The 19,354-nt window shown below is 35.4% G+C and overlaps 1 protein-coding gene and 1 long non-coding RNA gene across 3 annotated transcripts in view; one reads left to right on the top strand and one right to left on the bottom strand.

The window, feature by feature from the left end:
* Positions 1-15,425, top strand: part of LOC105225690 (voltage-dependent calcium channel subunit alpha-2/delta-3) — a 105,527-nt gene extending 90,102 nt beyond the window's left edge. The window contains exons 5-18 of one of the 2 annotated variants that reach the window (XM_049461701.1): positions 5,795-6,271; positions 6,332-6,613; positions 6,690-7,397; positions 7,464-7,561; positions 7,635-7,750; positions 7,817-8,028; positions 8,144-8,358; positions 10,817-10,849; positions 12,310-12,414; positions 12,487-12,748; positions 12,817-13,290; positions 14,320-14,475; positions 14,535-14,691; positions 14,763-15,425. In XM_049461701.1, the coding sequence (XP_049317658.1) occupies positions 5,795-6,271; positions 6,332-6,613; positions 6,690-7,397; positions 7,464-7,561; positions 7,635-7,750; positions 7,817-8,028; positions 8,144-8,358; positions 10,817-10,849; positions 12,310-12,414; positions 12,487-12,748; positions 12,817-13,290; positions 14,320-14,475; positions 14,535-14,691; positions 14,763-14,956 (3,489 nt within the window). In that variant the 3' untranslated portion in view covers positions 14,957-15,425. The remainder of the gene's footprint in view (positions 1-5,794; positions 6,272-6,331; positions 6,614-6,689; positions 7,398-7,463; positions 7,562-7,634; positions 7,751-7,816; positions 8,029-8,143; positions 8,359-10,816; positions 10,850-12,309; positions 12,415-12,486; positions 12,749-12,816; positions 13,291-14,319; positions 14,476-14,534; positions 14,692-14,762) is intronic. The other variant, XM_049461694.1, reaches the window with a different exon arrangement.
* The window catches only part of LOC125780225 (uncharacterized), a 341,973-nt gene that overhangs the window by 107,230 nt on the left and 215,389 nt on the right, over positions 1-19,354 (bottom strand). The gene's annotated exons all lie outside the window — the stretch shown is intronic.

Here is a 19,354-nt window from a genome sequence, read left to right as displayed (position 1 = left end):
GCTTTAAAATAAATATTTTTCCAAAACGAATTTATGGCTTTTTTAATTCGAGTGCCGGACCCTGTAATGTAAGCCCTTGGAGGATAAAAAAATGTGCCTGCTTAAAATAGTTATTTTCAAAGTTCTTCGAACCACCTAGGAATACCATGAGCAAACACTAAACCTTCCATATGTTATTTTTCACCATTAAAGTCATTTATCAACCACATCATCCTTAGATGTACAAACAAACAACCGAAAGAATGCAGAATGGAAAATTAATGAAAAAGATGTTTAGTTTACATCTTCCCAGGCGACATAATTATCACCAAGAAAATTATTTCCTACTACAACTCAACATGCGCTCTTACTGACACCCAACCAGAGTGCAGGAAACCAACAACTCGACACCCAAGAGCACTACGACAAAAAAAAAGTGTGAGAATATCTTGACTGACTTGTTTACATGCACTTTTCCAGTGATACTTAAATATGTGTTTATTTGCGTTCATTTTTTTCTGTTTTCTTTTTTCGTGGGAAATATGAACTCTTACGCAATGGCACAGACAGTGCAATGGCATAGAGTCCTTTACGGAAGCATCCATAGCAAACACAATGACTATGGAATTTAAACCTTGAAAGTGTGAATCATCCACAGCGCGGCAGCAAATGTGCGAAAAGAAGTTTAAAGTGGAAGAAAGAATTAGAAAGCAAACGGCAAGATGGACAGCTTAGACTTTAGAAATGCAGCGCCAAATTGCAAGTTTTTGGTATGAAAGCGGGGGGGCTGTAAGTTTATAAAGCAAACATGAACAGGCAGACAAACAAGCGAAGATGTTGTAAAGAAAAAAACAAAAAATTATTTAAAAGCCGGCCAAATGAACACGCAGACAACTGGCAAGGCAATGGCAGGCAGACGAGCGCGAACGCGGTGAACCGGCGGAGGATGAATACGAAATAGCTGCGGAAAAACACAGCGTCGCGTTTGTTGGCTGTTAGTTTTGCGCCTTAACACGGACGGCGGCTGGGTGATTATAGCACAAGCCTATGAACTGCCGGGCAGACGGACAAAGCGTAAAACAACAGCAAACAAACAAAGTAGCAGACAGTCAGACTTGCAAAAGTAAACGCTCTCCAACGCCTCCGGTACGACGCTACACGCAAGTAGAAGCAACAACAAAGCAAAAATAGCGGCGTTAAAGGAAGTCAACGCACACACCCATTCATATGTATATGTATGTACACGCAACCACATGCGCACAGCAAAGCAAACGTAATGCAATTCGCATGCGTTCACATTTATCATACGCCCGGGTGTGCCTACTCCACAGTACGTTTATCATACGCCCGGGTGTACCATTTTTCTAGGATCGCACACACAGACATAGAAATATAGACATGTGTTGGCGCATGCATTACGAAGGCGTCGACCCAGCAGCATTTGATGCTACTGTTGTTGTTGTTTGTTAGCTGCCTGCTCGGCTTGTTTGTCTTACATGCGAGTTGACGCTTTGACTATTTGTGCAACAGCAAGACGATTGCATTAAAAAGCAGGCAGCATGTTACACTAGCGTTGACTTGGCCTCCGACATGGGTCGCTGCTGCTGATTTCTTCCTTTCTCTGTTTTCTTTTTTTTGTTTTTTTGCTGCCGCTGCGTCAGCACACGACATGTCGGCAGCAGGGCAACGCATGTTGCCAACATTAAAATGCACTCACTCAGTCGCATCACATTTGTGGAGCGTATTCAGACAAGTGCGGCGTAAAGTGCACAGCACCGTGTTGGGCACCGGCGTCAGCTTTACAAATACACCATTGTCAGTTATTATTAAAAAAAAAACATGCACACACACATAGTGAAATGGTGTTGGCGAACAGGATTCCAATGGTGAGTGTTGTTTGCCAACGGATTTGCAACAAGATGTTTTACTTGCAACATGACGCATTCGCACTGTCCACACGTACAAACACTAGAAGTTACATTTTGGCTGCGAATTGTTAACATTTGAGTGAATGTTGGCAATTTTAATGGACGACTTCTAATACTCACAAATGCGACAGTTCAATATTTGCAAAGTTCTCTACACACTAAAGCAGCTTTCTGCACCAAATAACTTTTCAGCTACTTAAAAATATAGTAGCAGCATTTTTTTATGAGTACCTCTCAAATTCTCTTTATGAAGCATTATGTGCTTTAACGCCGTAAGCGATAAGCGCAACAAAAATACTTTCAAAATTGGTAGACCGATAAGCCTTCAGAGCAGCATTTTAAAGTATGTGTTTCCTTAGAGAGCACTTTATTAGTTATTTAATGGGGGCTCCTAAGCCTAATTCAGTACACTTTAGAAACATCCCGAGATGGTATAAAAGTAAAAGGGCAAAATAGCCAGCCCATCCCTTTGCTACATTTTTAAAAAATTTGTTATGTGTATTGCTGTTTATAGGTATTAAGCTTCTACAGTCGGACGTACAGATAGACAGTCACTTGGATTACAACTCGTTTCGTGATCATGATCATTTAAGTATATACTACTGTGATCAAATTGAAAAGTGAATTTTGTTCCCCCGCTACAATAAACTTATGCCAACGAATTTTCCAGTCATCATAGCACTTGGAGATTATCCGTCGTGATGGCCATCAGAGCCTTCTTCGATTCAGTGTTTATATCCGCAATTGAGTCAAAACAGTGTCTTTGGAGTGGTTATGTGAATTTGCTGAATAACCAGAAGTTACAGGAAGGTAAATCAGACGAATGCGGTGGTTGCGGCACGATATTAGTCGAAAATATGGCGAAATGATCACGAATAACCAATACAGTATGAGATGGTGCATTATCGCACTCAATAAATTCAGACATAGTCACACAAATCGACGCGTATCTCAAATACTAATGAATATTTTGGCGTGTAATTTAGCATAGATGTCACTAACAGTACAGCCAACTAACAGAAAAAAAAATTACCGATTCGAAAAACACACGAAGTATAAATTAAAAAATCATCTTTCAATTTGATCACAGTTGTTTAACTCATACTCTGAGTGGCATATTCGGCATAAGGTTGGTTAGAAAAACGAAAATCATTATATGTAGTATATAGGAGTTGGTTAGTATCGACCCGAATTTATCTATTAACTATTATCAAGCAACATGCTAAAAAACGTTTCCTGGGTTGCATTAAAGTACCTCACCTACAATCACCAATCATATGTAGTAACGTCAACCGGATGCTAAAAAATCCCGATTTTAGTTACATAGAGACTAGGTCAAGTTTTCTCTCAATTTTATCTATATTAGGCACAATTGTTATGATAAAAATGTTGGCGGATATATGCGGTACAAAGTCACCCGGAAGTTCGAATATCTTTATTTAAGTATATGGGGGCTCAGCGAAGTATTCACCCGATTTAACCCATTTTTGATGCACAAACTTACTTTCACCATAGCAGGACCGGAGTGGTTGTAGAGATTGGAATTTGTTCGGCGAGAGAGGATTTTATTAGACTGCTCAGTCCAAAATAGCACTTGTTGGCAAAAATGATTCTGCGTTGGATTTCAAGGCTTATGTTATTGTTGGTGTTGATGCTGGTTCTAAAATAGACGAAATTATCCACGACTTCAAAGTTATGACTGACAATAGGTAAACACACACGTTCAAATGTTAACAAAATATTTTTTAAGTGCTATTTGTATACATGGATTATAATCATGCTATATTACACCATATTTTTTAAAGTAACTTATTATTTATTACTTATTTTGAATTATATCAATTTGGGAAAAGTGAATTTTGTTATTGTGAAAAAGAGTACATAAAAAGGAACTTGGCGTGTTGATAAAATATTGCTTTTTGAAAGACAAAATGCTGTTGAAGCAAAAGCTTGGCTTGATGACGAGTAAGCGGACACTGCCCCAGGAAATCAGCCAACAAGGATTGGTATGCTAAGTTTAGACATGGTGAAAAAAGCACAGTAGTCGGTGAATGAAGTGGACGCCCAAAAGAGGTTGTTACTGGCGAAAACATCAAAAAAGTCCACAAACTTTAATGACCGTAAAGTGAAGTTATTCGAGATAGCACTCTAAGAATACCAACTGAACTTGGACATCATACCATTCACGTACATTTGGGTATGAGAAAGCTCTGCGCAAAGTGCGACTTTTTGCCAAAAACAACGACGAGTTGCTGATTCAGAGTAGTCTTTTCAGATATCTAAGCATAATAAACCCGAGTTTTTGGGTCGATATGAAACAATGTATGAAGCATGGTCCTATAATTTCATTCCGAAGTCCAATTGTTAGTCATCCAAGTGCACCGCACACAATGAACCAAAGTAAAAATAGCATGGGAAATCGTAACAGTCGGCTGGCAGATTTATGGTTATAATTTTTAATGATTTCCTTGAAAAATGGAGAACCAGCGACAATTACATAGTGTTATTATCGTTTGAAGGACGAAATCGGCGAAAAAAGGCCGCGTTCAAAGAAAAACAAAGTGCTCCTTCACCAAGACAATGCGCCGTGTCACAAGTCAGTGAAAGAATGGCAAAAATCGAAAAATTAGGCTTTGAATTACTTTTTAATTCACCGTATTCTGCAGATTTGGCCCCTAGCGGCTATTTTCCGTTATCGGACTCCAACAGAATGCTTGCTGGAAAGAAATTCTCCTCGAATGAAGAGATGATCGCCGAAACTATGGCTTATTTTGGAGCAAAGAACAAATTGTACTACGAAAAAGGTATCGAAAAGTTGTAGAGCTGCTGTAATCTGTGTATCACTCTCTCAGAGAATAAAAAACAGAATTTCGCCAAAAAAATTTAGAAATTTCATGTTGAAAATTTGTTTATTTTTTGTTAATTTTGCAACGCCTAGATATTGAAAAGTTTGTGCAATACCATATATCACTAAATAAGTGTACAAAAAGTTCAAATGCCTACACTCAGGCGACATTTCCTGAATATTTGCTCGAGCAGATATTTTATAACACCCTCCGGGCGTTGACTTTTCATCGCAATGTAATACTTTATGCTGCTCCAGTATGGATACAAGCACTAAACATAAAAGCATACTCCAGACCAATAAATGCGGTGTATACATAGACTCACAGCAATAAGAGTAACAAGTGCTTTCTAAAGCGAAGCAGCTGAAGTACTAGCTAGTTTGCCGCCCATAAACAACCAGGGAGACGAGCTCTCGAGATTATTCAAGCTATCGCGTCAATTACAGAAATCAAAAAAAGAGAGGAGAGAAAGAGGAGCATAACTATATGACAGCAACGATAACAAACCTCAACTAATGAATGGTGGACCCATAGACTTATACCTGACATCCATACGTGGATAATTAGACAACAGAGGGACTTGGATTTCCACCAGACCCAAATATTAAGCAGGTAGGGGTGCCTCAGAGGCTATCTTAACAAATTTCAAAATGACATCAGTCCGTATTTTTCGATTGAAAACTCTAAACACGTTCTTTCCATGGTTCTCGGTTCCGTGGGCGTGTCTTAACTTGGGAGTAGGTTAGGTTTAGCGGATTAAACAGAATAAAACCCCTAACATGAGAGGTTGTGCGTTGGTGTTACCGCTTTTTTGGTCAACTTGTTTCAATACCTTTCTTCTATTTTTGTTTAATGTCTCATTCGATATTAAAATACATACCTATTTTATGAAGTCTCCTTATCAAATATATGAAAAAATATATAAAATTTATGTATGATATTCCCATATTTGGAAACTTATTTACTTGCGTAGCTGTTAGACACTCAAAATATTTTGATTTTATTTGGTTACCAAAATTTAAATGCTTTCTTCTTTTACAGCGCATTATGGACTCCGCAGAACAGGCCGCTCTCTCCGAATTGGAATCCCAAAACTCTCACAGCACTTCCGCGACGATAAACAATCAGCACTATGATGCGCGTCGCATTAACGAATACAATTCGGATGGTAAATTGGCGGATGGTGCACGGCATATGGACATACGTTTTATGCGCCGTTTCGAGCGATTACCCGTCAATCTCAGTCTCAGTTCCATTCTAGTGCCGAACTCTGTCTCGCTTGACGAGCCTGATGTAAAGTCAGCTCTTCAGTGGAGCGCACATCTCGACCCACTCTTTCAAAACAATCTTGAACGCGATCCAGCGCTCTCGTGGCAGTATTTCGGCTCATCAACTGGTTTCCTACGTCGTTTCCCTGGCACTGCTTGGCCACCCGAGGGTTCGAAAGGCAGCAAACAAATACACGACTTTCGCGCACAAAACTGGTTCGTGCAAGCCGCATCGTCACCAAAAGATATTGTAAGTTTCTGTGTTTGTTTGACATGTTAGATTAACTGATTTTCTATTGATGGAATGCAGATGATATTATTGGATTCCTCATCGAGCATGTCGGACAAGTCTTTCGAACTCGCTATGGCTACAGCTTTTAACATACTTGACACGCTAGGCGAGAACGATTTCGTCAACTTGATTACCTTTGCGGAGGATGTCAAAACGCCGGTACCGTGCTTTAAGGATCGCATGGTACGCGCCACCCCAGACAATATACAGGAAATCAAATCCGCAGTAAAAGCAATTAAGCTCGAAAATACTGCCAATTTCACAGCTGGTCTGGAGTATGCGTTCAGCTTGCTACACAAGGTTGGTTGTTTAACTAACTACTAAATAGTTTTCAAACAATTTTAATCGTCTTGACTTTGTTTTTCTATAATTTCAGTACAATCAATCCGGCGAAGGCAGCCAATGTAATCAAGCCATTATGCTCATTACCGAGAGTACTTCGGAGACGCATAGCGACATAATCAAACAATACAATTGGCCTCATATGCCCGTACGAATATTCACCTACCTTATCGGTTCCGATTCGAGTAGTCGCAGCAATTTGCATGAAATGGCCTGCTCCAATAAAGGTTTCTTTGTACAAATCAACGATATGGATGATGCACGCAAAAAGGTTATCGACTATGCGCTGGTTATGGCACGTCCCATGATAATGTATCAGGCCGATCATCCAGTACACTGGAGTCCGGTCTTCGTTGCCGGCAAGACAGGTGGCTTGGCGCGCGACTCTGACTACCAGCGCAGGCTGGTGACGACAGTTTCAACTCCGGTCTTCGATAGACGAAACCATTCGGTGCGTGTGGCAAATTTACTCGGTGTTGTTGGCACCGATGTGCCCATCGAGGAGATACGTAAGATGATACCGCAACATAAATTGGGACCGAATGGATATTCGTTTATCGTTGATAATAATGGGCGTGTACTGTATCATCCAGATTTGCGTCCATTAAGTGATGGTAATCAATATATTGACCAGTTGCGGCCGCGGTACACGTCAGTCGACGTAACGGAGTTGGAACTGCCGGAAACCGAAGTGGGCAACGAGCATGAAATTGTCGAAATGAATAAGAATCTCTTATACGATGTAAGTAGAGATTGTATATAATATTGACATAGTCTTTTAGTTGATTAAATACCGTTTTTTTAACAGATGCGCAACGATATGCTCATGCCCAAGGAGGGTGAAACCGAATTCACGGTATTCAATCACTTTGACGAAATGAAACGAGTGACGGCGCGTACACAAAGGTAGATGCTAGCTCCAGCAAATTATCTGATAAAGCAATACATAATAATTCAATGATATTCTCATCGATTTCAGGTATTTTTATGGACCTATTGAAGATACGCCCTTTACCTTAGCTGTTGTACTCCCTGAAAAATATGGCAGCCACGAATTGGTCTCCCAACAGGAAATAAGGCACTCGCGCAGAAATGGTATGACAATTTGTCTACTTCATCTTGACCTTACATTTTCACTCACAGTGTTTTCTTATCCCACAGTGACCGAGTATTTTAAGGGAGACAGTTGGCGCGTACATCCCGACTGGGTGTATTGTGAGTACAATAGTGTTAGCGATTTAGAGAAGGAGCGTGAAAGCTCTGGCGAATATCTCTCAGCCTCACGTGAACAAGAATTAAGTTTCGGCTCACCGGAAGAGCAGGTCTTACATTTCTTGGGACGTGCAGGACGGCCAGGCTGGAAGTGGATGTCGGTAAGCAAATTAAAAGAATATAATATAATAAATATTACCTTCAATATTGTCTGCTAAAAAAATAAATATTTTTACGATTAGTTTTAATTAACTTAAGTCCTTTTATTTCTCATAGGTGCGTCCAAAACCACCGCAACCACACCATGCCATGCATGGCGTGACACCTGTCGGCCATTTTGCTCAGCATCTAAATAACGTGCAAGGTTCTCGCAAAGCCGAACCCTACTATTGCGATCGAACCTTGGTACAGAGTTTAGTGCGTGATGCTATGGTAACCGATGGTCTGGATCGAAATTCAACTGGCACGTCCAATGGAAAGGAGGATAAACAGTATGTGTCCGACAACACGTGCTGCATAAGGATGCATGCATTTATTCTTTCATTTTCTTTTGAATTTACATTTCCTCTTTTGATTTGACTCTGCACAATGAGAACAGGTGCAACAAATCCAGGTTTCTACTTAAAATCAATTCAATGAAGAATTTATAAGTCTACAAGAGTAATGAGTCTCGATCTACATATGCTGTAGTGTATAAAGAAGATAGTTACAGTTTTTCAAAATATTTTTAGATTCATGAAAGAAAAATCATAATGCGTTAGGAGAAGCTTTCGCACAAAAACCTTAAAACCTCCTTTCCTTTTCTCTTAAAACCTCTCCGATTAGTTATTCGAAGGCAACTTAAACCTTATAGAGTTCTATTAATATAAAAAAAGGGTTGTCTTTTTTGACTAATGGTAGTTTTATAATTTTTGTCACAGAAAGATACCATTCAATTGGTTCTTCACAGCTTCAGCGTCAAAGAAAAGCGGAAAATCGTCCCTTTGATCCTTGCCTAGATTAGTCGCTCTGCTTATACGAAATCGTGGTCTTTTATCACCTATCTTCCATGATAGTTGTTTTCATGATAGAAAGAGAAGAGTCACAATATACCTGCTATAAGCGTTCTTTGATTTCATTGTGTGATTTCCCTTCCAAAAAGAAGAGTGAAATCACCAGTGTTTGCTTCTCTTTTTTCCATTTTCTAAAACCACGAATACATCCGCTTTCACACCCACTCGTCGTCTACGAGAAGATAAAAATTTCTCTTGCAAATACTTTAATCCATTGGGATCTTCGGGATGCTTCGTTAGAAAGCCTGCTTAAGGGGTTATTTGGGTTTCAGAGTTACAAAAAAGGTATTTTTACATTTTTATACCATGAACAGGTTATATTAAGTTTGTCACGAAGTTTGTAACACCCAGAAGGAAGCGGTCGGAGACCCTATAAAGTATATATGTATATAAATGATCAGTATGTCGAGCTGAGTCGCTTTAGCCATGTCCGTCTGTATATATACGAACTAGTCCCTCAGTTTTTAAGATATCGTTTTGTAATTTTGCAACCGTAATTTTCTCCTCAAGAAGCTGCTCATTCGTCGGAATGGTTGATATCGGAGCACTATAACATATAGCTGTCATACAAACTGAATGATCGGAATCAAGTTCTTGTATGGAAAACTTTCACATTTGACGAGATATATTCACGAAATTTGGTATATATTATTTTCTAAAGCAACAATGTAATCTCCGAAGAAATTGTTCAGATCTTATAGTTAACCGATATAGCTGCCATACAAACTGAATGATCGGAATCAAGTTCTTGTATGGACAACTTTCACATTTGACAAGATATATTCACGAAATTTGGTATATATTATTTTCTAAAGCAACAATGTAATCTCCGAAGAAATTGTTCAGATCGGCTTACTATAGCAGATAGCTGCCATACAAACTGAACGATCGGAGTGAAGTTCTTGTATGGACAACTTTCACATTTGACGAGATATATTCACGAAATTTGGTGTATATTATTGTTCCAAAGCAACAATGTAATCTCCAAAAAAATTGTTCAGAACGGATAACTATAGCATATAGCTTCCATACAAACTGAACAGATAGTTACTAACAGAAATTCACCTGTGAAGGGTATTTAGCTTCGGTGCAACTGAAGTTAGCATGTTTTCTTGTTTTTTTTTAAATATAACCAATCATATATTTCAAAAATATTATAATGTCTCCTGAAAAAGTGCTATCGCTGTAGGCAGCATAATTTATTGTTGGAATAAATGGAAACAGTTATCCACGAGTTGTTCGCTGAATTGATTTTTTGAATGCCCCGAAAATCCTTATCGGACAACACTCGTGAACTAGGTGCCTAGAAATCTTTTTTTTCTGTTCAGGAAAATATAGTTTTAATTCTGCAGGTTAGCCTTCATTTTACTTGAAAATTTATTGGTTAGATATCAAATAGAAAGACTTAACTTAAAGACTGAGTCGCTTTGTAGAATTATTGAACCTTACTGAGTATAAATAGTTAGCTCAACTCAATTCAACAACTCAAATAAAAAACTTTCCATTGTGCAGAGTATTTACGTTAACATTTTATCTAATATTATTTGATTTAATTTGATTAAAAGCACCCTTTTCAGCACAAGTTACAAAAAAAACTTTAGTTATAATTTCAAAACGTTTATTAAATTGAAAATGATTAATTTGAAAGCAAAAACTTTATGCACTAAAGCACAAATTTCTTTTATATTTGTATTCCTACTCTTTTTTACTTTCTGGCAATTTGTTTTGGTTACTATCTTAATGGTCTATATTTCTTATAAAAATAATCACTTAATGGATTTACGCGTTTGTTGTAATGCAAATAACATTACACATGAAATAATTTCTACTCATCTATGCCATTTATACATAATATATATTTTATAAACAAACAAAAATATCAAAATCACATATCTAGTCCAATAGCCACTTTAATGGCAATTCTAAAGAGGTAAATTACACAAAATTCTCGTATCGAATAAATTTTATTGCTACACTGCTTGCGAAAATGATGTTAATGTAGGCTAATGCTGCCTAGAGACGTGTTGGATATTGTAAGCTACATATTTACGCTAGTTACTACGGATATTGTGACAGAAGCTTTTCTAAACTTTGAAATACGAAAGCTACTCCCACATATAGTGAAAGCTTTCGTGAAGTACCCAAATCTACTTAGATCAACGACATATCTGCTGTTGACTTACCTTCTTATACATCCCTATGTTTATATGAGTGCTTGAAAATTATTTCTTTTTAACTCCAATGCTATTTTGTCTCCAGTCAGAGCCTTTGAATTCGAACAGTTCTGTCCATTTTGTCCGATCGCTAAGCTTTATTACACAGATACCTATGTTCTATGTACATATATTACGGCTGTTAAATCGTGTTTACAGTAAATTTGTTGAAAACAGTATAGCCGATAAGCTTGCTGTCTTCGTGGATCTATGAGCCTAATGCGAACTCAGCATGCGTTGGTCTGTAACCACCACTTTGGTGGTGTCGAAAACTTTCCGACTCTGCGACGCTACATACTTGCTTTTAGGAAGGTTCACATCGTCACACTGATGGTCTAACTGGACACTGCTTTGTTGTTATTTACTGGGTTATTGGTCTATGTAACGGTCTTTTTGATTCATACCTCGGAATACTGCGCTTACGAGGCCATGACGAGGGTACTCGCGGACATCCCAGTCGAAGCGTTCCAGAAATGTTACGAAGCATGGAAAACGGGCTGTAATCGCTGTATAGCTGCCCAAGGGGACTACTTTGAAGGGGATGGCAGAGTTGTAGAATAATTTTCAAATATACGATTTTTATGGAATCAGTCTCATTACTTAATTGTCATACCTCGTAAAAATCGACAATTGTATCTAGCTGTCCAAAATGGATTGTTCGTGGCCTCACGAATATCTGCCTGTTCACCTAACCTAATCTAAGCTCACCCTTCGGCTGTTAAAATTCATTATATACCAATTTATTATCAAATCTTCCATTAACGACTTACGCTTCTTTTAATTTTATTCAATCGTTGATCTCTAGAGATCTGACGGATGCTGTTGTAAAAGTCAGAATGTCATCAAGAAGCAAACAATTTTTTAACAGCTAATTGCTACTGTACAAATAGCTTATTTAAGACCCTTGAAGCCATGGGTCCACAGCTATCAGATAATTTGGTCCACAGATAACTTTAACCACAAGCGCTTTAAAGATCGTAAACCTCGTAGCATTAATACGAGTAAATGCTTTAGTTCTCACAAAGGACCGACATCGGTATACGCAATTAGTAGCTGGAGTTAGAAAGAAAGTCAAATAAGCACATGACCTTTGTAAAATTTCCAGCTTGAGCGTAATATTTTGATAAACACATATCACCAATTCCTTTATTAAATCAACTCTTAAATATAATTTCAGACAAGGCTATCAAAAGTTTTTGGTTGCAACATCGTTTGTGGCCACACGTTCGGGTCTGCTACGTTGGATTGATCACATCAAAAGACCTGAAGACTCACCTGATCCGTAAGCTTTCATCACACATAAAACTCATAAAACTAAATTTATAACAAATATTGAAATTTTTTTCCTTTGCAGCCATTTCAGTGAAGATAACGCACGTGCCATGGATATGCCGTGGTACAAACGCGCCGTGGACCAGCATACCGTCGAACAAGATAGCTTTGTTTACAGTGTACCCTTTGCCAATGGATATGCACCTAAACTAAATACGACGCTTGTAACCGCATCGCATGCTATATTTGTCGAACATCGTGGCCACAAAGCTATAGCCGCGGTAGTGGGACTACAATTCCAGTTGGACTCGCTGGCAAAACATTTCATAAACATAACCTCAACCGTAAGTAACGCAATTGTGCGCAAAATTATAGAAATATAACTTTTGTGCTTGTATTATTCTCTATCCAGTGCACCGGCATGACAGGCTGTCGCCGCACATGCGCTTCCGACGATCTTGATTGCTATGTTTTGGACAACAACGGCTTTGTGATCATTTCCGAGCAAAGTGAACAATCAGGCAAATTTTTCGGTCAAATCGATGGTACCATCATGGATTCCTTGGTACAGGATCGCATTTATAAACGTGTCACGGTCAATGACTATCAAGGCGTTTGCTCTGACTCTGACAATCCGTATACGGCTGCAAGCACTTCACTACAACCACATCGTGTCTCGACTTTTCTAATGAAATATTTGATATCGTTGAGTGCCACATGGTTATCGCTCTTGCCAACGCCACTAAACGCATGGCCACAAGATGATTATACCTATAATGAAGATGTCTTCGAAGAACCCACATATACGGATGAGTACGAACCTTTTGAGGATTACAATGCACAGATCGATGAAGAAATGGATGAATTCTTCACAACTGCTGATGTGGTAAGTGAAATATCCGGGATGGATTCAAAAACCTTGATGGAAAAAATGGAAGTAACAATTAAATTTGTCTGAGGCAGATTATATTAAGATTGCTACGACGTTCGTAACTTCCAGAAGGTAACTCCGGACATGTTGTATAAATGATCAGCGTGACATGCTGAGTTGATTTAACCATGTCCATCTGCGCTCAGATGCTTATTTGTCAGAACCACCGACATCGGATTAATAAAGCATATTGCTTCCATGCAAACGGAACGATCAAAATCCAGTTTTTGTTTGGAAAATTTTTGTATTTGTGATGGTTATTATAGCTCCGGTACAACCGAAGTTAGCGTTGTTCCTGTTAACTTCTTCCAATCGCTGTGAAATATTAAGTTTCGGAGTGAGACAGGAAACTTTCAAGAAAGCATGTATAACAGAAATCCGGAAATAATTCGGTTGGCTTCTATTTCTATAGGGAAACTTTAAATATGTGGTTCCTCTTACCAAAAGTAGTTTATGGGCTAATAAGAACTCTTTACGAAGTACACTGAACATTGATCACGATCCAGATCCCACGATCCACGATCTGAGTATGTCATCCATTGAAGCAGATTTTTTAAATTTCTGGGAAGCTGGGTATTTAGATGGGTCTAGATATATTTACTCTGAAAATCACGAAGAATTTAATTGCTTCCCTAAATATTCAGATCAAATTATCGTCAACGTACCTTTATGGGTAAAAAATCTGAACGAAGAGCCTCTCTCTCAATGGGAAGGTTGGAATATGAAATATCTAAGTACTCTAGTTTCAGAATTTCAAAAAATAACTGTTGTATGTTTATAAACTGAGCGTATAAAGTTCTATTCATCTGCTCTCAACTCAGCTGCATTAATCGGGGGGAAATTTTTTATGACTCATTCAAACCAATGTCTAAGATCTTCAAGTCTTGTAACACTAGCAGTAATTTAAAAATTTCCTTAATATTATTGAGGTTGAGTATTGTTCATATGAATCTATTTTCTAAATGGTCCTATTTCTATTACTAGGAATACACAACACCAGCCCCTAAGCAACATAAGCCACACACCGGACCACGCGCCTCGCCAGACCCTCAACATGCACGCCGCTGCGACCTGCGTACCGATCTGTACATGCTGCAACCAGAGCGTCTCAACCAAGGTGGACAAAACAATCCGCTTAAGGTACGTTTTCCTAGCTACTCAAAAGTTACAGAAATATAGCAAAAGTTTCGCATTTCCAGGGAAAGTTGACAAATTGCCATGTATCCGGTTGTGAACGCCCCTTCAGCGTACAAAAAATACCACATAGCAATCTGATACTGTTAGTGGTGGATACACTATGCCCTTGTGGCTCCAAACAGTTGGATATTGAACCACTTGAGGAGTCGGGTACTATTGGTATAAATGGAATTTTAAAAACTACATTACATAACACTTTTTAATAAAATATTTCCCAAATAATTTTCTAGGCGCCTGCAGCGCGCGTCGCCAGTCGCAGGAGAGTGCAAAGCGTCGTCGACCCAAAAAATGCATCAACTATCATCCCGAGGAAATAGAAATACAGCAATGTGGGCGTGCCACAGCCTTGCTGCAAACGCCCGTCTCGATCTTTGTAGCGCATCTGCTCATGTTGGTGGTGACATTTACGCTGACAAATGCGTGATACTAAGTGCAATGCCACTAAACAACTAAACATCACAAGCTACAGGTCAAAACAGCGTCGAGCATAGGTGCAGTGAAAAGTGTACTACAAATACCATATATACCATATACAGAAAAGAATGACTACGAGAAACAACGCAAAAATACTTACATACAATAGTTATGCCAACAAAAATTCAACAACAAACCCACTAATTAATACAACAACAAATAAATGTATCTACGAGTATATTTTAACAATAGCAACAGTTTTGTCTTAGGATATTCATATACTATACATATAAGTATGAGTATATAAGTATGTTTGTGTAAAATTAAGTTTTTTAAGTTTCGACTTAGACAAATGTTATTTCCGGATTGATTTTTTAGAGCGGAAAGAAATTGTAGACGATTCGAGAGATGGATTAAATGCAGCACACTTGATTCAAGAGGCATATTTTTATGTCAGTAAAAGAAAATCTTTTTTTTCATAGAAATAGAAAAGGCTTGAAATACTCCTTTAGAATTATATACAAATACTTCTCCAAACGATTTTATATTTCTATAGTGACTGTAAGCGTGGCAACTTTGTTATAGGCACCTCTACACAACAGTCAGTTGTTTAGAGTCCCACTTAATGGATCAAATTTAAAAGTAAAGCAAAGCAGGAACAATTTCCCTTGGTATAGTAAAGTATATTACTTTCAATTTAAGTAAAAAAATCATGTTAGAAAACTTCTTATTCCTGTTCCTAAGCATAAGCATCAAAGTCAACTTTTGATAGCTCAGAATCAGACAAAAAGCGCTATTTCCACTAAAATATATAACCTTATTCTACATCAGAAGAGGATATTGTTTGAGAATGTTGGTAGGACCGCAGTAACTCTAGTTAACTTTTTACCGAAAATATTGTTCAATGAGTCAGATTTTTAATTTAAATTCAAAGAGTATCCTTTCCTGATAGTAATATTATAGGTCTGCGTGCTACGAATGGGTTGAATGGAGTCAATATTGCCTTAAGCCCAGGCATACCTACCATAATGTACAGATTTTTGCACTTTCGGAAGACTTTATACGGCATTTATCGGACAATGTGTTATTGAGTTATTTTAATAAGATTAAGAGAGCGTGTTTTGCTTGTAACGGTACATATTTGTGCTTCTAATAAATAGAATCGAATGAAAACCCTATATAACCAACAGGCCTTATGCGCCTGAAGGTACTTCACTAGTTTTAATCGTTGCAAGTTGCAAGCGTATGAAATGTTCGGTTATACCCGAAGTTAGCTCTTCCTTATGTATTGTAATTCCACTTGGAACATGACAAGGGAAATATTTGCCTTAAAATTTAATTATCAACCTGAATTCAAGCCCATCGCTTCTTTTAAAGTCACATAGGAATAAAAATAAAATAAGTACTTACTCTTAAAATATGAGCAGGTAGTTCCATTTCTCAAGTGACAAGTCTTGAATTGGTATCTGCCTAAAGTCCAACTGAGAATGCAGTAAATATTTAATTGTCAAACTTTGAAAAAACACTTGATATTCAAACTGTGTTAAAAGGATTTTCGTCAATATTCCGAAATGTTCTAACAAAAGAACGTAGCGATCTCTAACTGACTTTCTGCTTCAACGTGGCCGTTTTCACATACTAAATTTATGACAAGTATATGCCTGAAGTTGTTGCCAAAAAATTATTTGAAGCTCAAAATGTAGAATTCGAGTATACGGTTGGTTATAGAAGAATTTAGCTGTTTCTAGATACCTCCAGTCATCCAATTTATTCAATTGAAGAGGTATGGAATAGTTAAGTGTCCGTATTATGATATTAAAAAATGTCTAATATTCAAAGTACAGTTAAGCAGAAAATATTACATATACCTTCGATGCATGTGTTTTCAGAGCTTCCTTTTCAAAAGTAATCAGAGCAGCATTTAAACAGAATGCGTAGTTATTTCAGTAAGGATTAGACTGACGTCTTCCGAAAATTAAAATGGAAGGCAATTCCATTCCATTATATTATAATTATACTGAGTAATTCATAACCATGATCCAAGTCTATTATCGGAAAAATCGTTCAAAAAGTTTTCTATTCGACGAGATATCTTCACGAACTTATCATGGAGTATTGTTCGAGTTAATGCTGCACTGTCTGAATATCTTTTCCTGATTGTATTACTATATCATTTAGCTATCATAAAAATGGAGCGAACAAAATCAAGTTCTTGCATGGAAACTTCTTCATATCCTTCATTTCCGTGCAAGTGAAGTCGACGTGCAACAAATACTGCGCGACCCAAGCCAACTGTGAAATAAGAAAATAGAAATTTCCGCTCTAATTTTAATTTTTTATTTTTCTTATATAATTTTTTGATGCTTTTTTCATTATTTTTTAAATTAATTATTTTTTCTGAAGTAAACTGAAGTAAATTTCATGATATAATATTAACTATTTAAATAAAAATGACGGGTAATAATCATGTTTTGTAATTAGAATATTTTTTCAAATTAATTAGTAAACAATGGAATAAGTTTCTTAGATGCCTCCTACTAAGTATATTAAATATTCATATAAGCTAGGTCGTAGTTAAATTGAAAAACAAATAAAAAACGATTTTGTGTAAGTTGGTAGACAATAAAAACTTAATTTAATTCAAATAATTTATAAATTCATAAAAAATTAGATCCAATTAGTTGTACTTAAACTATACTTATTAAAGAACAGTTAAGGTGAAGTAAGCAAACTTAGTAATTTATGTATATTAGTAAAACAAAAAAAAACATATTAATGACCAGTAATGTTAATATGATTAGTAATAATTAGCGGAAAAATATATAGACATATTTAAATAAGTACAGTGGTACTAAAACGTAAATGCGTAAAAAAATTACACTAAATTAATTTGAATTAGGAATTTTTCGATATTGGAAATGTTAATAACTTTTTTTCATTTTTAATTTTTTTAATAATTTTTAATTTTTTTATTTGTTTTTTTTTTTTAATATATTTTCTTTTGTTTATTTGTTGTTTTTTTTTTGAAAGAAGGCCTGTCATAAAACCGTTATATTGCTTTAAAAATAAAATTTGAATTAATTTTCTGGCAATCAAGAAATTTTTAATCATTTTTACTATTTTTAATAATCACAACAACCGAAATAAAAAATAGAAAAATACCAAAAATTGAAGGAAAAATATATTTCTTAGTTTTAATCCCCAATATTGGTTTAAAAAATTTTGATTCTAAATTAAAATAAAAAGTTTCAAAAAAATAAACAAACAAAAAATTCAGAATTAAATTTTTTTTATTTTGCCCAACATTTTGGTTAACTTTTGACAAGTAAAGCTTATTTTTAAATGAAATATTTGTAAAGTTTAGCTTTTTTACTTTTTGTAACCAAAAACTATTAAATATAAATAGCACATGTTTAATAGTTTTTAAGTACAGTTTAGTTTATTCCAACTTAATTTTTTTTTATTTTTTTTTAACATATTTTTTTTTGTATTATTTTTAACTTAAAATTCTTTTTTTTAATTTAATTTTTTTTTATTGTAAATTTTATTTTTTGTTTAGTTTTTTTTCACAACCCTGCATTAAAATTATATTTTTCAAAATAAAAAATTTAATTTTAACACCAATACGTTAGAAAAATCCCAAGAACGGCATTAAGTCCTGAAAATTTAATTTATTGTTTCAAAATTAGAATTAAAGAATTAAAATGTAATGATTGATTGAAATGTTTGAATTAAAAAAGTCACAACGCGGCATTAAAATTATATTTTTCGGAATCTTGTGTAGAATTTTACTTTTTTATTATATTTTTTATTCCAACTTAAAATTTTTTATATTTTTTTAACTTAATTTATTTTTTATTTTTTTAACTTATAATTTTTTTATTTTTTTTTAACTTAAAATGTTTTTATTTTTTATTTTAACTTTATTTTTTTATTTTTTTTTAATTAAAATTTTTCTAATTTTTTTTTACTTACAATTTTTATATTTTTTATTTTAACTTAAATTTTTTTTATTTTTTTTAACTTAAAATATTTTTTATTTTTTTTTATTTAAAATTTTTATTTTTTGTTTAACTTTATTTTTTTTTATTATTTTAATTTTTTTTATTTTTTTCGGAATCTTTTGTTGAATTTTGCTTTTTTATTATATTTTTTATTCTAACTTAAATTTTTTTATTTTTATTCTAGTTTAAATTTTTTTTTATATATTTTTTAACTTAAATTTTTTTTATTTTTTATTTTAAATTATTTTTTTTATTTTTTTAACAAAAAATTTTTTTAATTTTTTTTTACTTACAATTTTTATATTTTTTATTTTAACTTAATATTTTTTTTACTTAAAATATTTTTTATTTTTTTTTTATTTAAAATTTTTATTTTTTGTTTTAACTTTATTTTTTTTATTATT

The sequence above is a fragment of the Bactrocera dorsalis genome, chromosome 1 (assembly GCF_023373825.1).
Source record: "Bactrocera dorsalis isolate Fly_Bdor chromosome 1, ASM2337382v1, whole genome shotgun sequence".
Taxonomy (NCBI): domain Eukaryota; kingdom Metazoa; phylum Arthropoda; class Insecta; order Diptera; family Tephritidae; genus Bactrocera; species Bactrocera dorsalis.
Note: the sequence above shows the minus strand (reverse complement) of the source record. Positions and strands in the feature narration are given on the sequence as shown.